The 20,471-nt window shown below is 39.9% G+C and overlaps 2 protein-coding genes across 2 annotated transcripts; one reads left to right on the plus strand and one right to left on the minus strand.

The window, feature by feature from the left end:
- Window positions 1–233: 233 nt before the first annotated feature.
- fadd (Fas (tnfrsf6)-associated via death domain) lies at window positions 234–3,281 on the plus strand. The gene is made up of 3 exons (XM_048973735.1): window positions 234–358; window positions 620–926; window positions 1,674–3,281. Exons 1-3 carry the CDS (start codon window positions 305–307, stop codon window positions 1,937–1,939), a joined length of 627 nt encoding a protein of 208 aa, XP_048829692.1. The 5' UTR covers window positions 234–304; the 3' UTR covers window positions 1,940–3,281.
- Window positions 3,282–5,802: 2,521 nt separating this feature from the next.
- On the minus strand, window positions 5,803–19,067 carry LOC125706879 (transmembrane protein 178B-like). The gene is made up of 4 exons (XM_048973731.1): window positions 18,110–19,067; window positions 11,329–11,442; window positions 9,907–10,044; window positions 5,803–6,894 (listed from the first exon to the last, which is right to left on the minus strand). Exons 1-4 carry the CDS (start codon window positions 18,483–18,485, stop codon window positions 6,650–6,652), a joined length of 873 nt encoding a protein of 290 aa, XP_048829688.1. The 5' UTR covers window positions 18,486–19,067; the 3' UTR covers window positions 5,803–6,649.
- Between the last annotated feature and the right edge of the window lie 1,404 nt (window positions 19,068–20,471).

Genomic DNA, 20,471 nt, shown 5'->3' on the forward strand with positions numbered 1-20,471 from the left:
AGAAAGGAATACCAAACACCTTGATTTGGATTTAGGTTTGTTTTTAAATAAATTTAAAATATTTTCAAGCGCATTTAATATCCCTTTTATAACCTAATATTTCAAGAACGTAGTGAAGCTTAATGCATGTCCATGCCTGACGTTTGTTTTGTGACCCTGAAAGGTCTGCAGTACAACCCCATATCGCCTGCGTAAGAAATTCCACCTTTAGGTGACAAGTAACCCTGCACTGGAGATATAAACCCAGTGTTAATGTCGTCACTGCCTAGGTCATGCCTCCAGTCACTGAAGTAACTAATGAAATATGCGTACTGTGTCTTTAAAAGTAGTTTTTGAAGTGGGGAAGGTCGACAAGGAAGTGAGTGCAACTTTAGAAGTTCTACATGTTATACTTCAGGAAAAACTGGATAATTAAGTGTCATTAACATATACAGTCGCATTAATTGAATTTATTTCTTTTTCTGTAGACTGTAGAATGTAGAATTCACCGCCGAGTAAAAAAATGAAACTAAATCGTAAACCGGAAAGTCTTCGTTGAAACAGGACTTTGCACCGTTAGTGAAACTTTAGAAGTCGTTTTCAAATAGTGGGTTTTTCTTAAATTGTATTTTTCTCCTAGGGCACAGAGAAGATGGATACATTTGCCCCCGTGCTGTTACGAATTTCTGATGGTTTGAAAACAGAAAATTTGGAAGCCATGAAGTTCTTGTGTAGTGACATTGGAAAGAAGAAGCTGGAGAAAGTCGACAAGGGGATACAGCTTTTCCAGTACCTTCAAGAAATGCAGAAGATCGGAGTGGGAAACACACAGTATCTCCGTTCCCTGCTGAAAAACATTAAAAGGCCCGATCTTGTCGAGATACTGGACGAATTTGAGAAGCATGGTCCTGGGCCGCAGGAAGATCTACCTGACGCTGCGGAGCGAGGTCAGTGTTTAAGGTGCCAGGCAGCAAGCGTTATCATGCCGGTGTCCTGCTGTTCTGGTCATCTATGCATACCAGAAAAAAATGAAACCAAGGTTGTATGATCCCCCCCGTCCCCACCCCTATTGTGGCTAGTTATGGTAGTTAGTTTTTTATGAAGGATTGGTTACTGTAGATTAATGCACGACCAAGCATGTGAACAATAGTTAGTACAATTATCAAAACATGTTAATTACACAGTGTCTGAAAATGTGAGTTCATTAGTCCGTGTAGACTGAAAGGGGGTTGCATTCATTCTGAGTTAACTTCAAGGGACCGTCGTAAAAGTGCACGCGAAAAACACCGGTATCCCTGCTAGGGATGTTCTATTTTGACCTTAGTCTGATGACTGTGAGAAATGGAAGTAATATATGCATTACAATGTGCAAATATTTAACGGACTATATTGTTATGAACTACTAGCTTCAAGATAAAATCCTACTTAAAAGACTTTGTTTTGTAATAGTTTCATAGCTACATTTTGTTTTAATCTTAAAATGAAACCTTGGTTTTAAATACGTATAGTTTAGAGTATTTTCTGAAGGGAAAATTGTTAGCACTTCTTCCTAGATATCTGTAACCATACTTATTACAAATACAGACATTTTTCACATTTTTAATACGTAAAGTAAACTGCAGCTTCATCTTGTGTGGTGTAGTACAGGCAGTTTGTTGAATACGTACTTTTTTACATCCATTTTTAAATTTCAGACAAACTGGATATTGCAACACAAGTTATCGTTGATAATCTAGGAAAAGACTGGCGGATGTATGGGAGAAAACTTGGAATAAAAGATGCTAAACTGGATCACATAAGGGAGAAACACCAATACAATCTACACGAACAGGTCATTGAGCTCATCCAAGAATGGAGGAAAATGCGCGGAGCCAAAGCCAAGGCAGAAGATTTAATCCAAGCTCTTCGGAAGTGCAATTTAAATTTAACAGCTGATCTCATAGGACAGAAGCTTCTCTAATGGGAGGAAGGGATTTTTTTTTTTTTTTTTATTTAATCTTTTTGTATTGTGATCTTTCATCTTCATTTTTGTGCTCTTTGTAAATGCATCACCAGCCAAATTTTACCATGTTTTATAAAATTAGTTATGATGATCTTTGATTCTGGTACTTTTGTTGTCTCACTATAATAACATGAAAAGTAATATAAATTTGCTGCTTATTTTGGTCATTGGTTTTTATTTTTTGAGTGATATTTAGGTCAGTAGCTGCCGGCTAGTCAATTTTGTTTGCTGATCTGCAGTCGTTATGTTTTTTGGGATAAGAATATACTGTTTCATATAAACTCCACTCCCCACGAACTTCTTCCCAATCACTCGCCTAAAAAATAATATAATATAAATATTATAATAGTTATATCTTGTCAGTTTAATGTTTTTGTAACTTTTAGTTGGGCCTGGGGTTTGAATCGGATGAAGATGCATCTGAAATTACTTTGAATCCAGTTGCTTTAACTGGAAAAACGCATCGCATACGATTGAAGTTGATGCTTCTGGCCACGTTTTAAGTTTGCCTTCACAAGATGCTTGTCACACATCTGCCAACTGCCCTCCCCACCCCAACATACTAAGATAAAATGCTAAAAAGCATGAGGGAGTCCATTGAGCCAGCTGAGCTATAGGACAAAATCATTGTGTCATTTTTGCAGTATTTCACAGAAGTTATGTGCAATGGCATTACGCTGGACGCCCAGTCGACACCAGGATCAGTGTAGGTTATGTGCCAATGAAAATAGAGTTCCCGTCTGGTGGAGCTGTAGTGTGATCATATGTGAATCAAGCAAATGAAATGGATTTACTGGTGAGCATCCAGAAAGTAACCTCAATCTTTGGCTTGAATTTAATATATATATACTATGAAAGTAAATTTACACTGGATTGTTAGCTATGCATGGTGCATTTGAGTGAAATGTTTGTGTTAGATGCGAGTCAGAAGAGGTGTTTCAGAGATTATATAATTTTAATATGTGCTTCACTTGTTTTATAAATAAATACAAAAAAAAATCACATAGGTCTTTATTTTAAAAGTTGATCGTTTTTCGCACTTTACATCTCATGTAAAAATTAGCATTACATGTATACTGTTAGTGTCATTCAAAGGAATGTAACTAAATGTTATACTTGTAATACATTTTCACTAATGCAAAAAACATGAAAGGTCACAACAGGCTGAAGACCAGGCCTTGTTTTGATTCAGTGTCTAAAAAGTGCACCAAACAGAGATAACAATTTGCTTCTGAGGTCTGAACTCTAGATTTTCTCTTTTCTAAAAAAAAATAAATAGCTTTGCAACCCATACAAAGCAGTCACTGTTCTGTGCCTTTTTGATGAGTTACTGTATGTCATTTTAAGGTGTCCCCAACACTTATGACCACTATGGATGTTGTGATTCTGAGATGATTTGTTTGAAGGTCGTTGTTGTGATGGGGCCTCATTGTCTTTCCACCCTAATCCCCACCCCTCCAAGGCAACAATTTTACCCGTTTACAATCTTCAGCACATTACGTTTAATTATGGGTGTGTAATTTCATCATAAGTAGTTGTCGTTAATGTTTAAAAATGGCCAAATTATCCATAATTGTCCTTTTCAATTGAAAAGGCTACGTTATAGAGAAATAAATATTTACGGTAATCTGATTCTCAGGTATGAAACCCTTGACAGTGCAAAGATATTTATCTATATTTAAGGATGTAGCTGGAACTCTCCATGGGAATTAAAAAAAAATATATCTGCAGTTTAAATTTTTTTTATTCCCAGAAGAGAATTAGACCCCCCCTTACAGAATGTTTCTAGGGCTGATTAACCATGATAAAAGCTTGGCTATGTAACGCCTGGTCAGATATAACGCATATCAGATAGAACCCTGTTCTTTGAGTAAGAGGCTAGATAAGAAATAAATCTTAGACCTTTGATTGACTTTCAGTTTCTTTGATGCCTTCTGTCAATACAGGGAGTGCAGAATTATTAGGCAAATGAGTATTTTGTCCACATCATCCTCTTTATGCATGTTGTCTTACTCCAAGCTGTATAGGCTCGAAAGCCTACTACCAATTAAGCATATTAGATGATGTGCATCCCTGTAATGAGAAGGGGTGTGGTCTAATGACATCAACACCCTATATCAGGTGTGCATAATTATTAGGCAACTTCCTTTCCTTTGGCAAAATGGGTCAAAAGAAGGACTTGACAGGCTCAGAAAAGTCAAAAATACTGAGATATCTTGCAGAGGGATGCAGCACTCTTAAAATTGCAAAGCTTCTGAAGCGTGATCATCGAACAATCAAGCGTTTCATTCAAAATAGTCAACAGGGTCGCAAGAAGCGTGTGGAAAAACCAAGGCGCAAAATAACTGCCCATGAACTGAGAAAAGTCAAGCGTGCAGCTGCCAAGATGCCACTTGCCACCAGTTTCGCCATATTTCAGAGCTGCAACATCACTGGAGTGCCCAAAAGCACAAGGTGTGCAATACTCAGAGACATGGCCAAGGTAAGAAAGGCTGAAAGACGACCACCACTGAACAAGACACACAAGCTGAAACATCAAGACTGGGCCAAGAAATATCTCAAGACTGATTTTTCTAAGGTTTTATGGACTGATGAAATGAGAGTGAGTCTTGATGGGCCAGATGGATGGGCCCGTGGCTGGATTGGTAAAGGGCAGAGAGCTCCAGTCCGACTCAGACGCCAGCAAGGTGGAGGTGGAGTACTGGTTTGGGCTGGTATCATCAAAGATGAGCTTGTGGGGCCTTTTCGGGTTGAGGATGGAGTCAAGCTCAACTCCCAGTCCTACTGCCAGTTTCTGGAAGACACCTTCTTCAAGCAGTGGTACAGGAAGAAGTCTGCATCCTTCAAGAAAAACATGATTTTCATGCAGGACAATGCTCCATTACACGCGTCCAAGTACTCCACAGCGTGGCTGGCAAGAAAGGGTATAAAAGAAGAAAAACTAATGACATGGCCTCCTTGTTCACCTGATCTGAACCCCATTGAGAACCTGTGGTCCATCATCAAATGTGAGATTTACAAGGAGGAAAAACAGTACACCTCTCCGAACAGTGTCTGGGAGGCTGAGGTTGCTGCTGCACGCAATGTTGATGGTGAACAGATCAAAACACTGACAGAATCCATGGATGGCAGGCTTTTGAGTGTCCTTGCAAAGAAAGGTGGCTATATTGGTCACTGATTTGTTTTTGTTTTGTTTTTGAATGTCAGAAATGTATATTTGTGAATGTGGAGATGTTATATTGGTTTCACTGGTAAAAATAAATAATTGAAATGGGTGTATATTTGTTTTTTGTTAAGTTGCCTAATAATTATGCACACCTGATATAGGGTGTTGATGTCATTAGACCACACCCCTTCTCATTACAGGGATGCACATCACCTAATATGCTTAATTGGTAGTAGGCTTTCGAGCCTATACAGCTTGGAGTAAGACAACATGCATAAAGAGGATGATGTGGACAAAATACTCATTTGCCTAATAATTCTGCACTCCCTGTACAGGTTCTTGGATAACATGCCTTATGGTAACTCATCTTTGTAGCGTATGTGACCGTTTGATTGACAAAATGAGGAACTTGGTTTGTATTGTACAAAGGGATTGTTACACTAATTGAAGACCATGTAGGTGTTTAATCTAACTGGAGCTTGGAGAATGATTCTGAGGCTGCACTTTGGTCAACAAACTTACGGCACAGTAACGAATGCAGGCATAATTAGCTTCCTTGCTAAAATGCTACGTCACCACTTCAATGCAAACATACGACACCGGTGGACACCCTTGATGAAATAGGTCCTCAGAATCTGGTCGCCATGGTCAGACACACGGTGAAAATATTTAATGTTTACTTTCACAATCAGAACAGGTCATGCTCATTTAATGCTGAAAACTGGCTCAAGTACGATTTATTCTTCCTTACATAAAGCTTTTAGGCTTAAGGTAACATTTTTGCCGACAAAAGGACATTCCTCACACAATAGCCACATTGACAACAGCATCTCGATAGAAATATTCTATCTGAACGGTTGTATTCTCTTATTTTCACCCTTGTCCACATGTGCTCTTCATTTTCTTCTTTTGGTGAAAGTCTCCTTGATTTGTGCTCTGGGAATTTTTTTATATTATTATTTTTATTCTTGTTGCAAGTTAGTTGGTAAACTTAGGTAATTCCCCAAATCCTTCCTAGAAATACCACGTCTGTGAAATATTTAAAACAATTAACAGTTTACGCCAGCATAGTTTGCTTCTTTTCTGTTATTTTGCGAGCAACAACAAACACATTACCGTTCACCCTATTAAGTTTTTTTTTGCGGGGGGGGAAAAAAAGTAGCTGTCACAGTATTTTTTCCCACCCAATTTGTTCCATGTTTTAAAACACTGCTTTGTTTTGTTGTTAAGTTCCTGTAAAAACACACAAAAATGGTTAGAGAGCACCATTCTAACAGTAATCCCATTTAAAAATGTGTCTTCTGATGGTTCGGTCTGGATTGCATTGAACATCACACCCCAGATTCTGAGCAGGGGTCTTCTGCATGTGGTTTGTTTTTTTTTGTTTTTTTTTGTATAATTTTCTTTTCATCCAGGTCACTTTGTCATGAAAGTCATAAAGAAAAGGTATCATAGGCTGGAGAAAATGGAAGCCTTTGATGATTGGTGCATTTCCTTGTCTGTCACACAGTGCCGTTTTCATGGCTGGCCTTTTGTAGCACTGTTTGGGGTGTGCTAAGGGATGGTGCTAATGTACACAGAAATCCAGCCAATAGGGTGAGGCCCAGTCCACCCCAGGCACAGAACATGGACCAGCCATAGCCATGACTGATATCCTCGGGTAATCCGTACATGTATCTCGGGTAACGGGACAGCTCGAAATTGATCCCAGCCACGCAGGTGCACAAGGAAATTATGCAGCAGGTACCTATAGGTGCGATAAAAGGGGAAATGCATAAATACACAAGGTGAATTACTCCAAAAACAACCTGTATGTATCTGTGTGTAGTGTGAGTGTGTGTGTGTATATTATAATATATATTATACAGACACTGCTCACTAAACCTACCTGTTCGGCGACTGCCTGCACTTACAACCAGCTCTCTGGCCAGTCAGTTCTCGTACGCCGTACAATACTTTGGTCGTGGAAACGGCAGGAAGGCATCTCAGCATCATCACCTTCTCTCAGTCTCAGTCTCAGTCTCATTCCCGCAGTCAGTCAGTATTCCCTATACTAGCATTTGCAATCGCCAAGACTACAAAAAAGCTGTTGATGGTTTCAACGCTTTCGTCGGGAGATCCTGCATAATCAGAGTATTAGTGATAAAATCATGGAGAATGTCGAGTACTGTCCGGAACTGTCCAATCACCTGTATTTACAGTGAGCAGACCTCAGTAATGTATATTAGAGTTGATTTCCCCTATTCTGTTTTAGAGTATATAGTACATTACTGTGTAAACAGTTATAAATATACTGAGCATGAAGGGGCGGCTCCTCAATTATTGACCAATTAGCGTAACAACCTAGTCGTAGGAAGGGAACTCAGTTGTTAAGTGAGGAGTATCATATATGTGTGTGTGTGTGAGTGTGTGAGTGTGTGTGTGTATATATATATATATATATATATATATATATATATATATATATATATATATATATATACACACACACTCACACACACACACATATTGTTCTATATATTGGACAGTTAAAACTATGGTATACCCCATCAAATTGTTTCACTAATCAAGTTAATTAATTTAACTGATGGTGAAATACATTAGTGAGTAAGGTTCTGCTAGTCCGCTAACCGCTAGTTAGCAAAGCTAACGGAGTGTTTCTGCCAGCTTTGGAGACCATTAGTAGCATCTGCTAAATTTAGTTCCGCTAACTGTAAAACTGCTAACTTTTTTTATTGTGAGTGTGTCTGCAACAATATACCTGGCATGCTGCTGGCTGACTGCTTATAAACGGAAGAGTTGATTGGTCGATAACTTGTCGTATTTAAGGTAACTGGGCTAAATGCAAGTGAATGAAGTTAAGGTCCATTTAAACAGCGGTACCTTGAACTAAACAGAGAACTATGGCCTGTATCACGGAGCTGCATTTCTCACTTATTTACATAACTAAATCAATCTGTGGATGTGGATAACAGACTTGACTTGTGCACTGTGGCATTGGTCTTAGTTTACTTTTAAGCATATTATATGATTTATAATACATATTTAAATGATTAAAATCTTGCCTGGGCTAAGGTAGCTACTGATGTGGTTCTCAGGAAATTCATTAGGATATTTGGGAACTTGGGGAGAGCTGAAGAGCCCATCTGTCTTTTCGCCATGTCTGACTGGCTGAGTCCCTTGCAGGCACCATACGGTGCAGCCTGAACGCTCGTGTGCCCATACTTGCTCTTAATGTGAAGGGAATCGCTGGCCACAGAGATTCCAGGAAACAGGAATGAGTGCGATTTTTATTAGGTTGCCCTGTACACCATGTTTGAGAAAGGCCCTGCAGGGCGACCTGTTCCATCTAGCCTCATCTCAAGATCCCCACCCCACCCCACCCCCCCACCCCCGAGCAGTGAGCGTGAGTCACGCAGGCGCGGCTGGCAATGCGCCCGTCCCGCCGCAGCTCTGTGGACGCTGTCCCAAGCTCTCACGCAGGACTTATTCCTGCCCAGTGTGCTTTACACATGGCTGCCGCAAGCAACTGCGGCGAGACATAAATAGATCGTGGCGACGCTTTCGTCGGGCTGCTGTGAATGCACATTCACTCCAGCCATTTCCCTGGGGGGGTTAATTAAGCCCCTTACTTCTGGAAAGGCACCTAGCCAGTACTAAATCTCAGGGAAAAAAAAACAACAGCTTCCCCCACCAACTGAGATAATCTATGGAAGAATGCCCGCTAAAAAGCCGGCAGTGGGAATGTTGTCAATAACTGCAGAAAAATTTCAGTCACTCACATGCTAATCTGAAAAGAACTGTCTGGGCAATACATTCCAGTGTTTACAAAAGACAGTCATTGTTTTGACATGTACCGCAAAATACTCAACAAACCAAAAGTGAGCTGCAAGTAGCACCACGGTTGCGGAGTCGAATTTCGGCAGGCGGTGGGAGGCAGGGGTGTGTTGTTCTTTCTGAGCTTATGCAATGCCCTTAACCCCAATTTCCACAGTAAAACCTGTAAATGCTGAAAAAGCATGAAGTGTAAGTAGAATTTAAGCTACTAGCCAACAAGGAATTTTCCCTCCTAATACCCCTAATTTTCCCTCCTCCCGTCTGGCAAAAGGTTCCGTAGCATACGGGCCTCCACTGCCAGAACGGGGACCAGCTTCTTCCCTCAGGCCATCAGACTCCTCAACCGGAACTGGACACAATCCCCCCCCCACACACACATGCACATCTGTACATCTGTAGATAATATTTATTGTTATTTATTATACCACGGCATTTTTGTACAGCATTTTTGCACAACCTTCGCTGCTACCATACAGTAACAAATACTGTATCCAGAATGTTACCACTGTTAACTGGCACTGTATGTTGTCCTGTCTGTCTTGTTAATCTGCACTGTTATGCTGTCCTGTCTGCACTGTGATGTTGCTCTGTCTTTGTCCTGCTCTGTGTTGCACCATGGTCCTGGAGGAACGTTATCTCATTTCTCTATATACTGTGTGTATGGTTGAAATGACAATAAAACCTACTTGACTTGACTTGACCAAGTAAAAAATAGTCTGACATGCAGTTTTTTTTCTTACTAGCCAGAAGGCTGTTGCTCAGTTCTCTGTACTCACCCTTCATCTAAATTACTCGCCTCAGGCAAATGGCTTAATTCCCTGCCCTCAGTGTGGGTAACGCTGGACTACATTTGCTCGAGATGGGGTTGTCCACTGGGTGAAACTTGAAAAAAGATGACAGGTGCCGAATCGGCTTTCCTCACCTCCCATGAGGAAGAGGAGCCCGGCTACATACTGCATCAGATCGTGCTTTTTGCAGCAGCCCAGGAAGCCGACGATCCAGCCGAAGAGGATGATGGCGACCGCCATCCCGATGAAGCCGGCCGTCATCCTGCGCAGGTCTGCGGGGGCAGAAGAAGCGTCAATCCCGATCTGAGTCTGCCTGCTTAAGGCTCGCGTCTCATACTGTCAACATCAGGGTTGGGGCCATTCCTGAATGCGTTCATCGATTCCAGTCCAAATCAGGAAATGGAACTAGAGTTGGAATTTAAATCTCCCTGAAATTCAACTTGAATTCAATTAACATTTCAGGGAGATTTAAATTCCAAATCTAGTTCCATTTCCTGATTTAGATTGGAATTGATGAATGTATTCCGGAATGGCCCCAACCCTGATGTTGACAGTATGAGACATGCATCACTGCTAGTCATGGCTGCCCATAATAGGCGAGAAAGAGGAAGACCCAGGCACTAAAAAGGGGATCATTCAGTAGAATTTTTTAGGGCCCAGTCATGTCTTTGTGAGGGCCTGCTGCCAGTAACAGGAACCCTTCGCTGTGTTGCTTTAATTATCACAGGAAACATATGTGACAATATCCTCTTTAATCTTTAAGCAATTAGTTTGAACCTTGTTATGGCCTCACACCTACAGCAATGGGGGTTCGAATATCACCTCAGTCCTGTGTGAGGAGTTTGCGTACTCACACTGTGTTGCACAGGTCCCCTTCCTTAATCCAAGGACATGCAGTTATCACCTCTAAAGTGACTGTACTGTATGATTGTGCACACGTTGGCCCTCTGATGGACTCGCTTCCTATCCAGGCTGATACCCAGCTCCATGCTGCCTGGGATAGGCCTGCAAACCTAACCAGGTTAAGCGGTTTGAAGATGAATGAATTTATCTTCTTTGAGTCCTCCACATAATTTTTTATCACTTTGCATGGTTAGTATTAGAATCAGTAGCACCATGCTAATCTTGTTTGGTCTGTATTCTGGTCGGTCCCAGTGTAATCTGGTGAGGTGTCCCTCTTTTCTGCGATGGAGTGTCCTGTCTGCTTGTGATAAACATATCAAGAGCCCCACCTAGAGAGGAAAATGTTGGAAAGCCCGCTTCTTATCTCAACTGCCATATGGTTGGCCGCGTTGAGTAAATACATTCATACCGCTGAAGGTGGTTAATTGCTTGATTAGAATTTATACTCCGTTTGTCTTTGAATGGGATTTAATTTTGACAGTTTATGCAAATCCTGACATATGGAAAAAGGACTATTCTTGAATTTTATATAGTGTGTCATTTCCTTATCGTTGGGTCCGCTTTCGGGGTTTGCGGTTTGGCGTGCAGGACCTGCGCCGGCATCAGGCAGTCACACGATAGCATAGTTGCCGTTTCAGGTTTCTCATACTTACGGAGCGCATGCCATTCATCCTGTCGGATTGTTTTGGTGATGTTGACAGGCAGGTTTCTTGGGAGGCTGGATGAGGTGTAATGATACTTAATAGGCGTGCAGCGTTCAATCAGTCCTGTAAATACAATGTAGAATGACATTAAATTAAGTTGCTAGCACACACAGACACACACACACACATACAGATATATATCTTTGGAATATATATTGCATTTAGCAAAAGGTTTTATGCAAAGCGACATACATTCTACATTCTCTAGAAAGCACGGTTAGTCAGTCCCTATAGTGACTGGGATCTAACGGTCTTGCCCCAGGGCCCAATAGTGAAATCAAACTGCAGACCATGGGATCCAAACCAGCAACCTTCCGATCATAGACAATATAATAATAATATCATAACAGTTATAAAATATATTTCTGTTTACTCCTGTCCTCTCTGATTATGTTTCTCTGTTTAGTTCCTTTCTAGGCAGCAGTGGAAGTCCATAGTCAACGGTTCCTCCTGTAAAATGACATACTTATCAAATGTCAGTATAGGTGAAGGATCTGACCTGAGGACGAGCAGAGTTAGACTCACATTCGTGCCACTGGACCCTTATATATACAGACGCTCCTCTACTTACGAACTTTCAACTTTCGAACTTTCACACATACGAACGAAGAGGACTAAGTCCAAATTGTGTTCCTTGGTGTCCCGTTTCCCGTCCGCAACATGATTTTTTTTTTTCTGCCCACCAATTCCGCCCAGTACGACTTCTGGCCGCCACTCCCGCCGCGCAGCAGCGTAGCGTGCGAACTCCCAGCAGCCTAGTTCTTTGTACTTGCATATACAGTACCCTTAAAATGATATTGAATAACGACTTACGAACATTTCAAGTTATGAACGGCCGTTCGGAACGTATCTCATTCGTAAGTAGAGAAGCGTCTGTATTAAGATCATTCTGTTGTTCCTGCTTGTCACCAAAGTTCTTGCCTGTGAGTCTTTTGAAGAATTACATTGAAATCAGTAAAACACCACAGCCTGAATCCAGTGCAAGTCAAGACAGGTAGGTGACATAGGCGGCTGGCTTGAGCTCCATTTTTGGGGGGGGTGGGGGGGGGTGAGTTTTGCTTTGTCTCGGGCAGGGGGCGCCGGCGATGAAGCTTGCCAAGGGAGCCGCATGGGCCTCTACCGGTACCGCTTACATCATTACCAGAAGTCGCGGTAGTTCTGTGTATATATATAACATCATTGTGTATTTACTGCAAAGTGCTTCCTTGAATTCTTAAAAACTATGACTTCTACCTACTGGCCTGTGTTTTGAGTCCTAATCAGTATTTTTGTATCATAATGGAAGTATGGAGGACAAGGACATGTTATGACAATATGGTAATTCTTTACTATTTATGTTTTCCTTGATAACACATATTTTCCAGAGAACAAGCAAGCAGTGACCATCCATATTAAAAGAAAATGGGTTTGTTTACAAGCGAGTGTACGAATTTATTTTGCATTAACTAAGGGATGTTCAATCAGCAGACAAAGCATAGTTGAATGCACTGACCTCTTACATTGGGTTGAGATGGAAACGGTCAGGATGGAACTTACCCAGGATGCACTTGTGCTTATTGATAAACTGTTAAATTATTGTGAATGGTTTAATGAGACTGAGCACTCCTGCAGTTATCTGAACCTATCCATGAAGTAAAACTGCTTTAATCCCCTTCTGCAGCTCTGCCGCCAACTGATTTTAATTATTAAAACTGCAATGAACTGCACAGATTTTAAAAACACTCCAAGCTCCTCTCGGGTACAGTAATATTAAGTATTTGTGTAACTGTTAATGAACATGTTAGTTTGAGAGCAAGGAGAGGGTTACGGAGGGTGCATCCAAAATCACATACTTAAACAGTATATACTGAATTTCATTACTATTTGACCATTAATATAGTATGTACTATATATATATATATGCATGAAAACAGTATGCATACACTTTCACATATTGTGGTCGCCATCTTGCATATTACCCGACCCGGAGATTTACCAGTGGTGTTGCTTGACCACCACGGAAGTTAAACACCATTAAAAATTATCAAAAAAAAAAAAAACACTTTTCAATCAACTTATGCAACTCGCTTTTGTTTTCTACTTAAATTTATAGAGAGACATCCCTTCCTCCACTATGTTAACAAAAATGTCTGAGCAAGCACTGTTCTTCGCCACTCCAGTAGCTTTGTGGGATAGCGTAGCATCTACTAGTTCCACACACTGGATTTTTTTCAGTGTCTTCTGGGTACCTGTCGCCTACTGTCTCATCCATACTGAGGATTCAGACACACTGCTTATGTCACATACTATATTTTGCCTACTACATAGCAAACCATTATGTAATTTCTAATGCACCCTAAGTTTCAGGTTAGACACAGACATAGACCACAAAGGCTAAAGATTGACTGCCACAGTGACCATGTTCCACAAAATATCCAATCATATCCATCGATTTAAATGCAATAAGTACATTTTGGTTGTGTACTAATCAGATAATTCATATAATAATGTAATTATCAGAGTAACAGTCTATATCAAATTTATCGATAACATGACGAATGATATAATGAATGATAAATGGCATACTGCAGTAATATAAAATGCCCTACAAACTCCTGAATTATTAAATTGTAGCTCACTTCAGCTTATAAAATATTCACTTCAATGTATGTCCCATTTATTGCCTTCAGTTTTTATTCATGACAATTTTCTGTTGCAAAATATATTCTTTTATTGTATCATGTATTTTCCTGGTTTATCCGCACAGAAGGACATAGGAACATATTTATATAATACTGAAAAATGTTTGCATATAGTTTTAGAAGGATAAGTTATACATTAATACATTAATGTACCCCTGATTGTTTTTGAAACAGCAGATAATATGGTTACCACATATAACCAAGTTTAAAAGCGCATGTGTAAATTAAACATTTATAAGATAACTATTCCTTAATAAAACTTTATATGAATAAAAAATAGCACCCTTTTGTACATTCCTACAGCTTAATAACCTAAAACAATAAGATGGCGATTTCTTGTCAGAAAAACAGGTCGGTAAAATTGACTGGAAGGCGGAGCCTTATTTTAAAGTGTAATTTTCTGTTGTAGAGCTTATTGCAGAACATATTATGGCTACATTTATGCAGGCTATTGAAGTGATTCAAACTGCCAAGATGAGGCTAACGTTTAAGTGTTGTTCAACATATTATATGGTGAATAATTATGAAAATTGGTACTTTATTGATCCCTGTGGGGAAATTCTCTTTACACCTCCCCCAGCTTGCTCCTTGTAGGTGAGAGTAAGCTGGTCAGAGAGGGCAGCCACCTGATGAGGTGCCCACACACACACACATAATGTATGTATGTATTTTTATTTAATATACTGATAAATTTTATGTTTTTTGATTGGCTTATGATCGTCCGATTTATGTCAAAATATGCCCTTGGTATAATACACAGGCTTCATACCTATGATTAGGAAGAGCCAGCAAATCCTTGGCAAATGGATGGTATCTGTGTAAATCTCTCTATACCAGTGCTTCCCAATCCGATCCTTGGGGACCCTCAGACTGTCCACGTTTTTGGTACCAGGAGCTGGGAGAGAGCAAAAACGTGGACTGTCTGGAGGGAGCAAAAACATGGACTGTCTGGAGGGAGCAAAAACGTGGACTGTCTTGGAGGGACCAAAGCATAGCCTGTACACACTGGAAGCTGGACAGGCACTGAGATTGTCCACAGTGATCTGTTTGTTCTAATAGCACGGTTCCTGTACAATGGGATGCCGCTTTTTGGATGAAAATAAGGGCATCCGTCATTACAGTTTGTGCCAAAGATACAAGCGTAAAGCCAGTAAAAACTGTTGGTGCCACTAGTGAAACTAACACAGAAAATCAAGGAGTGAGCCAAATGTTTCCACCTTCAGTATCTGTGTTGTGTAATTCCTTTTCTCGTCTTATCTGAAGATCCCTATGACAGATACTTATATTTATTTAGGTGACAGTTTTATCCCAAGCAAAATACCATTGAGCAGTCAGTGTCGGACAGTCCTTAGAGCAGCTGAGGCTAACGGTCTTGGTCAGGGACCCAACAGTTCCCTGTCTACCCGGAGATATGAGCTGCTGACTTTCTGATCGCAGGCCCAGCAGCCTAACCCACTGAGACCCTCTCCATCCCCCATGCGTTGATTCCGACAGCTCTGCCTGTCTGTACTTTTTATCAGATTCTTCTATGGTGGAGTAACCAATGGCTGCCGTATGTAGGTGTGTTAGCCTCGTTCAAAAGGTCTCAAAGAGATCAAAGGTTGCTGGTCAAGCCTTGGGTGAAATATCTTGTCCACGATCTTGTTGATTCTGCAATGCCGGGGACGGACATTGCTTAAGAAGCCAATAACAGTCTTAGCAGGAGCAACACAAAGCTACAGTGTTCAGAAAACAGCATGTTTTTCATGAATATCCAATGCATGAAGTAGTATTTAGTATTTCATTCTGAATAATAATGATTAACACTAACATTAACCATAACAAAATGGACTTTTTTCTGATCAGTGTATATCATGACATACCCATGGTCAGTGGGGGTCTGGACTCAACCCCGGGCTGCTCATGCCATGCAGCAGGAAGCCTGCATCCCAAACCGGATGCCAGTGAAGGGCGCCGATTCTCAGCAGGAATTCTCACTGTATTGATTCTTGGGGATTCAGACCATCTTAGTGTATTTCTGCATAATTCCTTTGCAAATTCTGCTTGTGTTTAGGCTACTGAGAATAATCTCAGTTGTAGAAGCACATGTTCAATAGCAGGGGCCTGCATGCCAGAATGCATCTCGGCCCTATTAACATTTATACCACATTTCATGAAGGGCTGACCACAGTCTTAATTATAATCTTGCTGTTATAATATTACAACAGACTGAAAAGGAAGAAGAGTGAAATTAGACTATAGCACTGAGGCAGAGGAAAGGGGGGCACAATGTCCAAAAGGAACCTTGCCTAGATAATGATAGGCTAAATAATGATTTATTGCATTTTTTCCTTGATTGTACGCAGCGAGATTTCATCCAAATATGTAACTTCCACTAATTATACACTGGAGATATACGCATAACCTAAATCCTACCTTGGGCACGTGATCGCACAGCCTTGGCTAACATAATCTGCATGGCCACGCTCCGGGTGCCCGAATAATGTGGCTTTTCCTAGGCCCCGCCCCTCCGCAGACAAGCGCCTGCACTGAGGCTTAAATAAACCATAATTTGAGTGAAATTCAGATTTGTGGCTAGAAGTGCATATTCCTCTTCTCTACGGCTTTTTTATTGAAAGAGCAAATCTGCGTCTTTGTAATTCCTTTGACAAACACTGATTTCTTATTGTTTTACAAGCTTTTTTTTATTATTAGCGTTTATTGAACAAAAATCCAAGAATATTTAGTAGTTTCTTGTTATGGGATGGTTGAAATTATGCTACTATTTATGAAATTGTCATATGGGTAAGATGCACTTTTTTAAAATGGGCTTAAACATATATATGTTTATTTTTCCTCAAATTTAAATTGATTTAAATATAGCTGATTATATTTGTTTGTGGTGTTCGACAGAAGTTTGAGGTGATCATTCTATCATAATAAAAATAGGTCCAAATTAGCTTTTCCCAAATGCAAACATTTCTGTTCATTTTTGAACTGGCGCTTTTCTAACCACCTTCAGATACTTTGAATAAGATACAGATCTAATATGCCTTCCCCAAATATCTTCCTCCTCCCTTCATTTTAACGAACATTTCAGAAGCTGAAACTTACCGGTGAGGATATTGTGATATGCGGAAATTTTAATTGCATGCTTCAGTGCCTTTGTTCATAGCGTATAATCAACACGCTGATTGGTCGGAATTGCAATGTAACATCCAGTTATGGGTATTTAGTTGATAATGGAGATTGCTGCTGGAATGTGTGTGTGTGTGTGTGTGTCTGTGTGTTATGCGTTTAGTTTTTAGATTACATTATGGAGTTATCAACACATTGTCACTACACTAGACACTAGTCTCATTAACGAGCGCTGAATTTTATGTGTGTTGCTGCGATTATTGATCCATTGAATTTTAAATTACAAAAATGCAATAGGTGGCAGAAACACGGGGGGTAAATCTAATGTGCTAAATTAAAATAAAACCGCAAAGAAATATGGGGCTTTTGCATCGTAGGTTTTTAGGGACAGCGACCGCCTGCAGCATCTATTTCATCGGACAGAATTGCTGGCGGACGGTCCGCTTCAGCACCTCGGCCAGCGTCTGGATTGTCTTCAATATTTCTATCACATATAACGCATTTACAAATTAAAATGTAACTCATAAGCACAGTTCGTGATGGCTTGTCATACTTTTGTTAATACAACAGGCCCATCCTATTATTTTGTTTATGCACTTGTTGTAGTAACGACAATAATAATAATAAACTAATAAGAAAAACCGGTTAGGTAGTGGCTTGAAACATTTAGAAAGTAGAAATTCAATTTGCTAAAAATGTTTGAATATTTCAATTAGAATGCGATTGGAAATGTCTCATTTAGCCTATTTATCAGCTTCACATAAATATCTCATTATTCTTGGATTTATTTTTTGACAGATACACATGGAATTCTATTGTTTCTGAATCCCTGCCATTTCCTTTATTCGGATAATGAAGGGATAGTGGATCACATCTACCGAGACCTGGAAATGAATTTGCATTTCGCCTTGCCAAAAAAAAGCGATTCTAACCTTTATAGATGAGATCCTCGGTTTCGAGGTCAAACCCATGGCGATGACACCTTCTCCATAAGCCGGACATGGTGGAGTTAAACTGCCGACTGCAGTGAGACTCCATCGCCGCAGCAGAAGCCAAGAAGTTGGGCTTTAGGTCCTGCTTCTCCTTCCTATGGATATACTCCGGAGGCATACGGAGTGGCAGGTTGACGCTGGGGATGTAGATGTATCCCCGATCGTTTCTCTTGCTGGCAAAATTCTTGCACCGCTCTCGATGCCTCCTCGCATCTGTTTCGTACCAGTAGTCCGTGCAGATTGCCATTGCCAACAATCCCAGGGAGCAAAGGGCTAAAAAGAGTCCCGAGCATGTTAAAATTTTCATGGCAGCCATCTTCCTCGCTTTGCTGGAGAACCCAGACAGACGGGCGCGATGGGAAAAAAAAGGAAAAACCTAGACGCGGAATTACAGGCTGCGCTCGCAACTATCTGCCGTTTGCTGCAATATACATTTTAATGGTGGCTGGACCACCGTACTGGAGCTCCGTGATACCTTTTGTTGTGGTGCAGCAGACAGATGTGGCTATTCTCACACCATCTGTGTCGGTTTCTGCCTTAATCCACAATGGATGTCAACCAATGAGAAGATGCAGTGATGCAATTATTTTCCTCTCCACTATATCGTAGCGAAGCACCATCACACCAGAGAATCCCATGTAGCATTTATTATTAAAGACTATATCAGTCTTACTAATAAAAAAATACGCTTGTCATTGTCTTTTCATTATTCGTGTTATTTTTGCGCTGTAAATTGAATTGAATGAAATGCGTAGCAGTTTATTATAGGCCTATTAATGGGGAAACAAAAACTGGTTATAACATGTTATTGTTGTCTGAGGACGCTGGAATAGGCAAAGAGGTGAAACTGCATTTCTGAGTTATAAATGCATGAACATTTAGATATAATACTTGCTGCCATTTCAGTAACATAATAAACCCTGATAGAAATTCTTTCGGTTTTGTGACATTTTCATTGTTGGCTTTTGAATTAATTGCACATGTCTTTTCTGTGGATAATGGAATTGTTACTATTTATATAGTTCTATAAAGGCAGCAGTACCAGCAATTTGTGTTTTATGTTGAAAGCTTCAGAAAACCTAACCTTGCACAATGTGTTGAAAGCTTCAGAAAACCTAACCTTGCACAATGTGTGAAGTGTGCGAACCAATTATTTATTAGTGTAACATCGTTAGTATTTGAAACTGTGCCATTTAAAGAGAGCGCTTTTATGAAATGGTGGGGATATGCGCGGTCCGGTTTTATATGCGGTACCGGAACAGGTCTGTGTCAAAAATAACACCTAAGTTCTAAGATAATTCATCATCACAAATTTAAATCCTCAGAGGCAAGTGCTCGTTTTTTTGGGCCATTTTTAATTATTGGGAAAGCCCTTTAGAATTTGACCAGTTTAGCTTTCAAGTCTTCCTGATTTTCATGTTTGGGGGTCCGTTCACAAGGGTTTGCATTTTTAACATACAATATACGAATGTTCGGCAGGACCTGACAGAATTTCTGCACAATAATTAAATATTAATTCCGGCAAACATTGGACCTGCATTTTTAATATAAATATGTCAATAAGACGAAGATGAATTTCTGTTTAGGTTTGACAGTATTGTTTTTTTTTACGACAATTAGTGATTTCATATGGTACAACATAGCGAGTTATCTGCACTTTTATGCTGGAGGATGTCATTTGTCCAAAATATGCTTTTAATTATATCAAACCTAGACTGTCTTACATCGTGACCATAGACAATCCCATCGACACAATGAGATGTTCTCTGTCTATGAATTCCTGCGGTAACAGCCTGTGCCTGAAGTGTGTTTTAGACATTTTAACTTGAAACATCTGCGCTCCCAAGGCAAATATAGTGTCATCATAGCTTAGTAAAATAATAATAAGAAGAACAATAATAATAATAATTATAATTAATTATTATAATTATAATTATTATTATAAGAAGAATACAAATTAACCACTTTTAAACCAAGATCCGATTATGTTAATTCCCCCCCGTTTTAATTATAGAAGCCGCAGTTCTTGTTAAAGAAAGAACACACATGTCAACATATATCATTATATTTCCCAAGCTCAGCTTTTTGGAATAGTCTGACTGGATTGACGCAAACTGAAAAAAAATATTTTTAACTATCACTAGTAGTCAATTATGATCCTATTTAGATGTGATGCCGTGCATGAATTTCCAAGCATTATGTCGGTACCCACACATTAGAATAAAGAGAGCTGTACAGATCAAAAAATAAAAATAAAAAAGCTGAAAAAAAATCCATCTTACCAGTAATGCACATCGAATGA

Source organism: Brienomyrus brachyistius, chromosome 13, assembly GCF_023856365.1.
Source record: "Brienomyrus brachyistius isolate T26 chromosome 13, BBRACH_0.4, whole genome shotgun sequence".
In the NCBI taxonomy this organism is placed as follows: Eukaryota; Metazoa; Chordata; class Actinopteri; order Osteoglossiformes; family Mormyridae; genus Brienomyrus; species Brienomyrus brachyistius.

Bases quoted from the DNA above. Each gene is read 5' to 3' on its own strand.
- fadd (XM_048973735.1), top strand. From the start codon at position 305: ATGCGTACTGTGTCTTTAAAAGTAGTTTTTGAAGTGGGGAAGGTCGAC. The intron at 359-619 runs GTGAGTGCAACT...TTTTTCTCCTAG, and splicing joins TGGGGAAGGTCGACAAGGAA to GGCACAGAGAAGATGGATAC. The intron at 927-1,673 runs GTCAGTGTTTAA...TTTAAATTTCAG, and splicing joins ACCTGACGCTGCGGAGCGAG to ACAAACTGGATATTGCAACA.
- LOC125706879 (XM_048973731.1), bottom strand. From the start codon at position 18,485: ATGGCTGCCATGAAAATTTTAACATGCTCGGGACTCTTTTTAGCCCTT. The intron at 10,045-11,328 runs GTAAGTATGAGA...CTGCCCCCGCAG, and splicing joins GGATGAATGGCATGCGCTCC to ACCTGCGCAGGATGACGGCC. The intron at 6,895-9,906 runs GTGAGGAAAGCC...TCGCACCTATAG, and splicing joins GCTCCTCTTCCTCATGGGAG to GTACCTGCTGCATAATTTCC.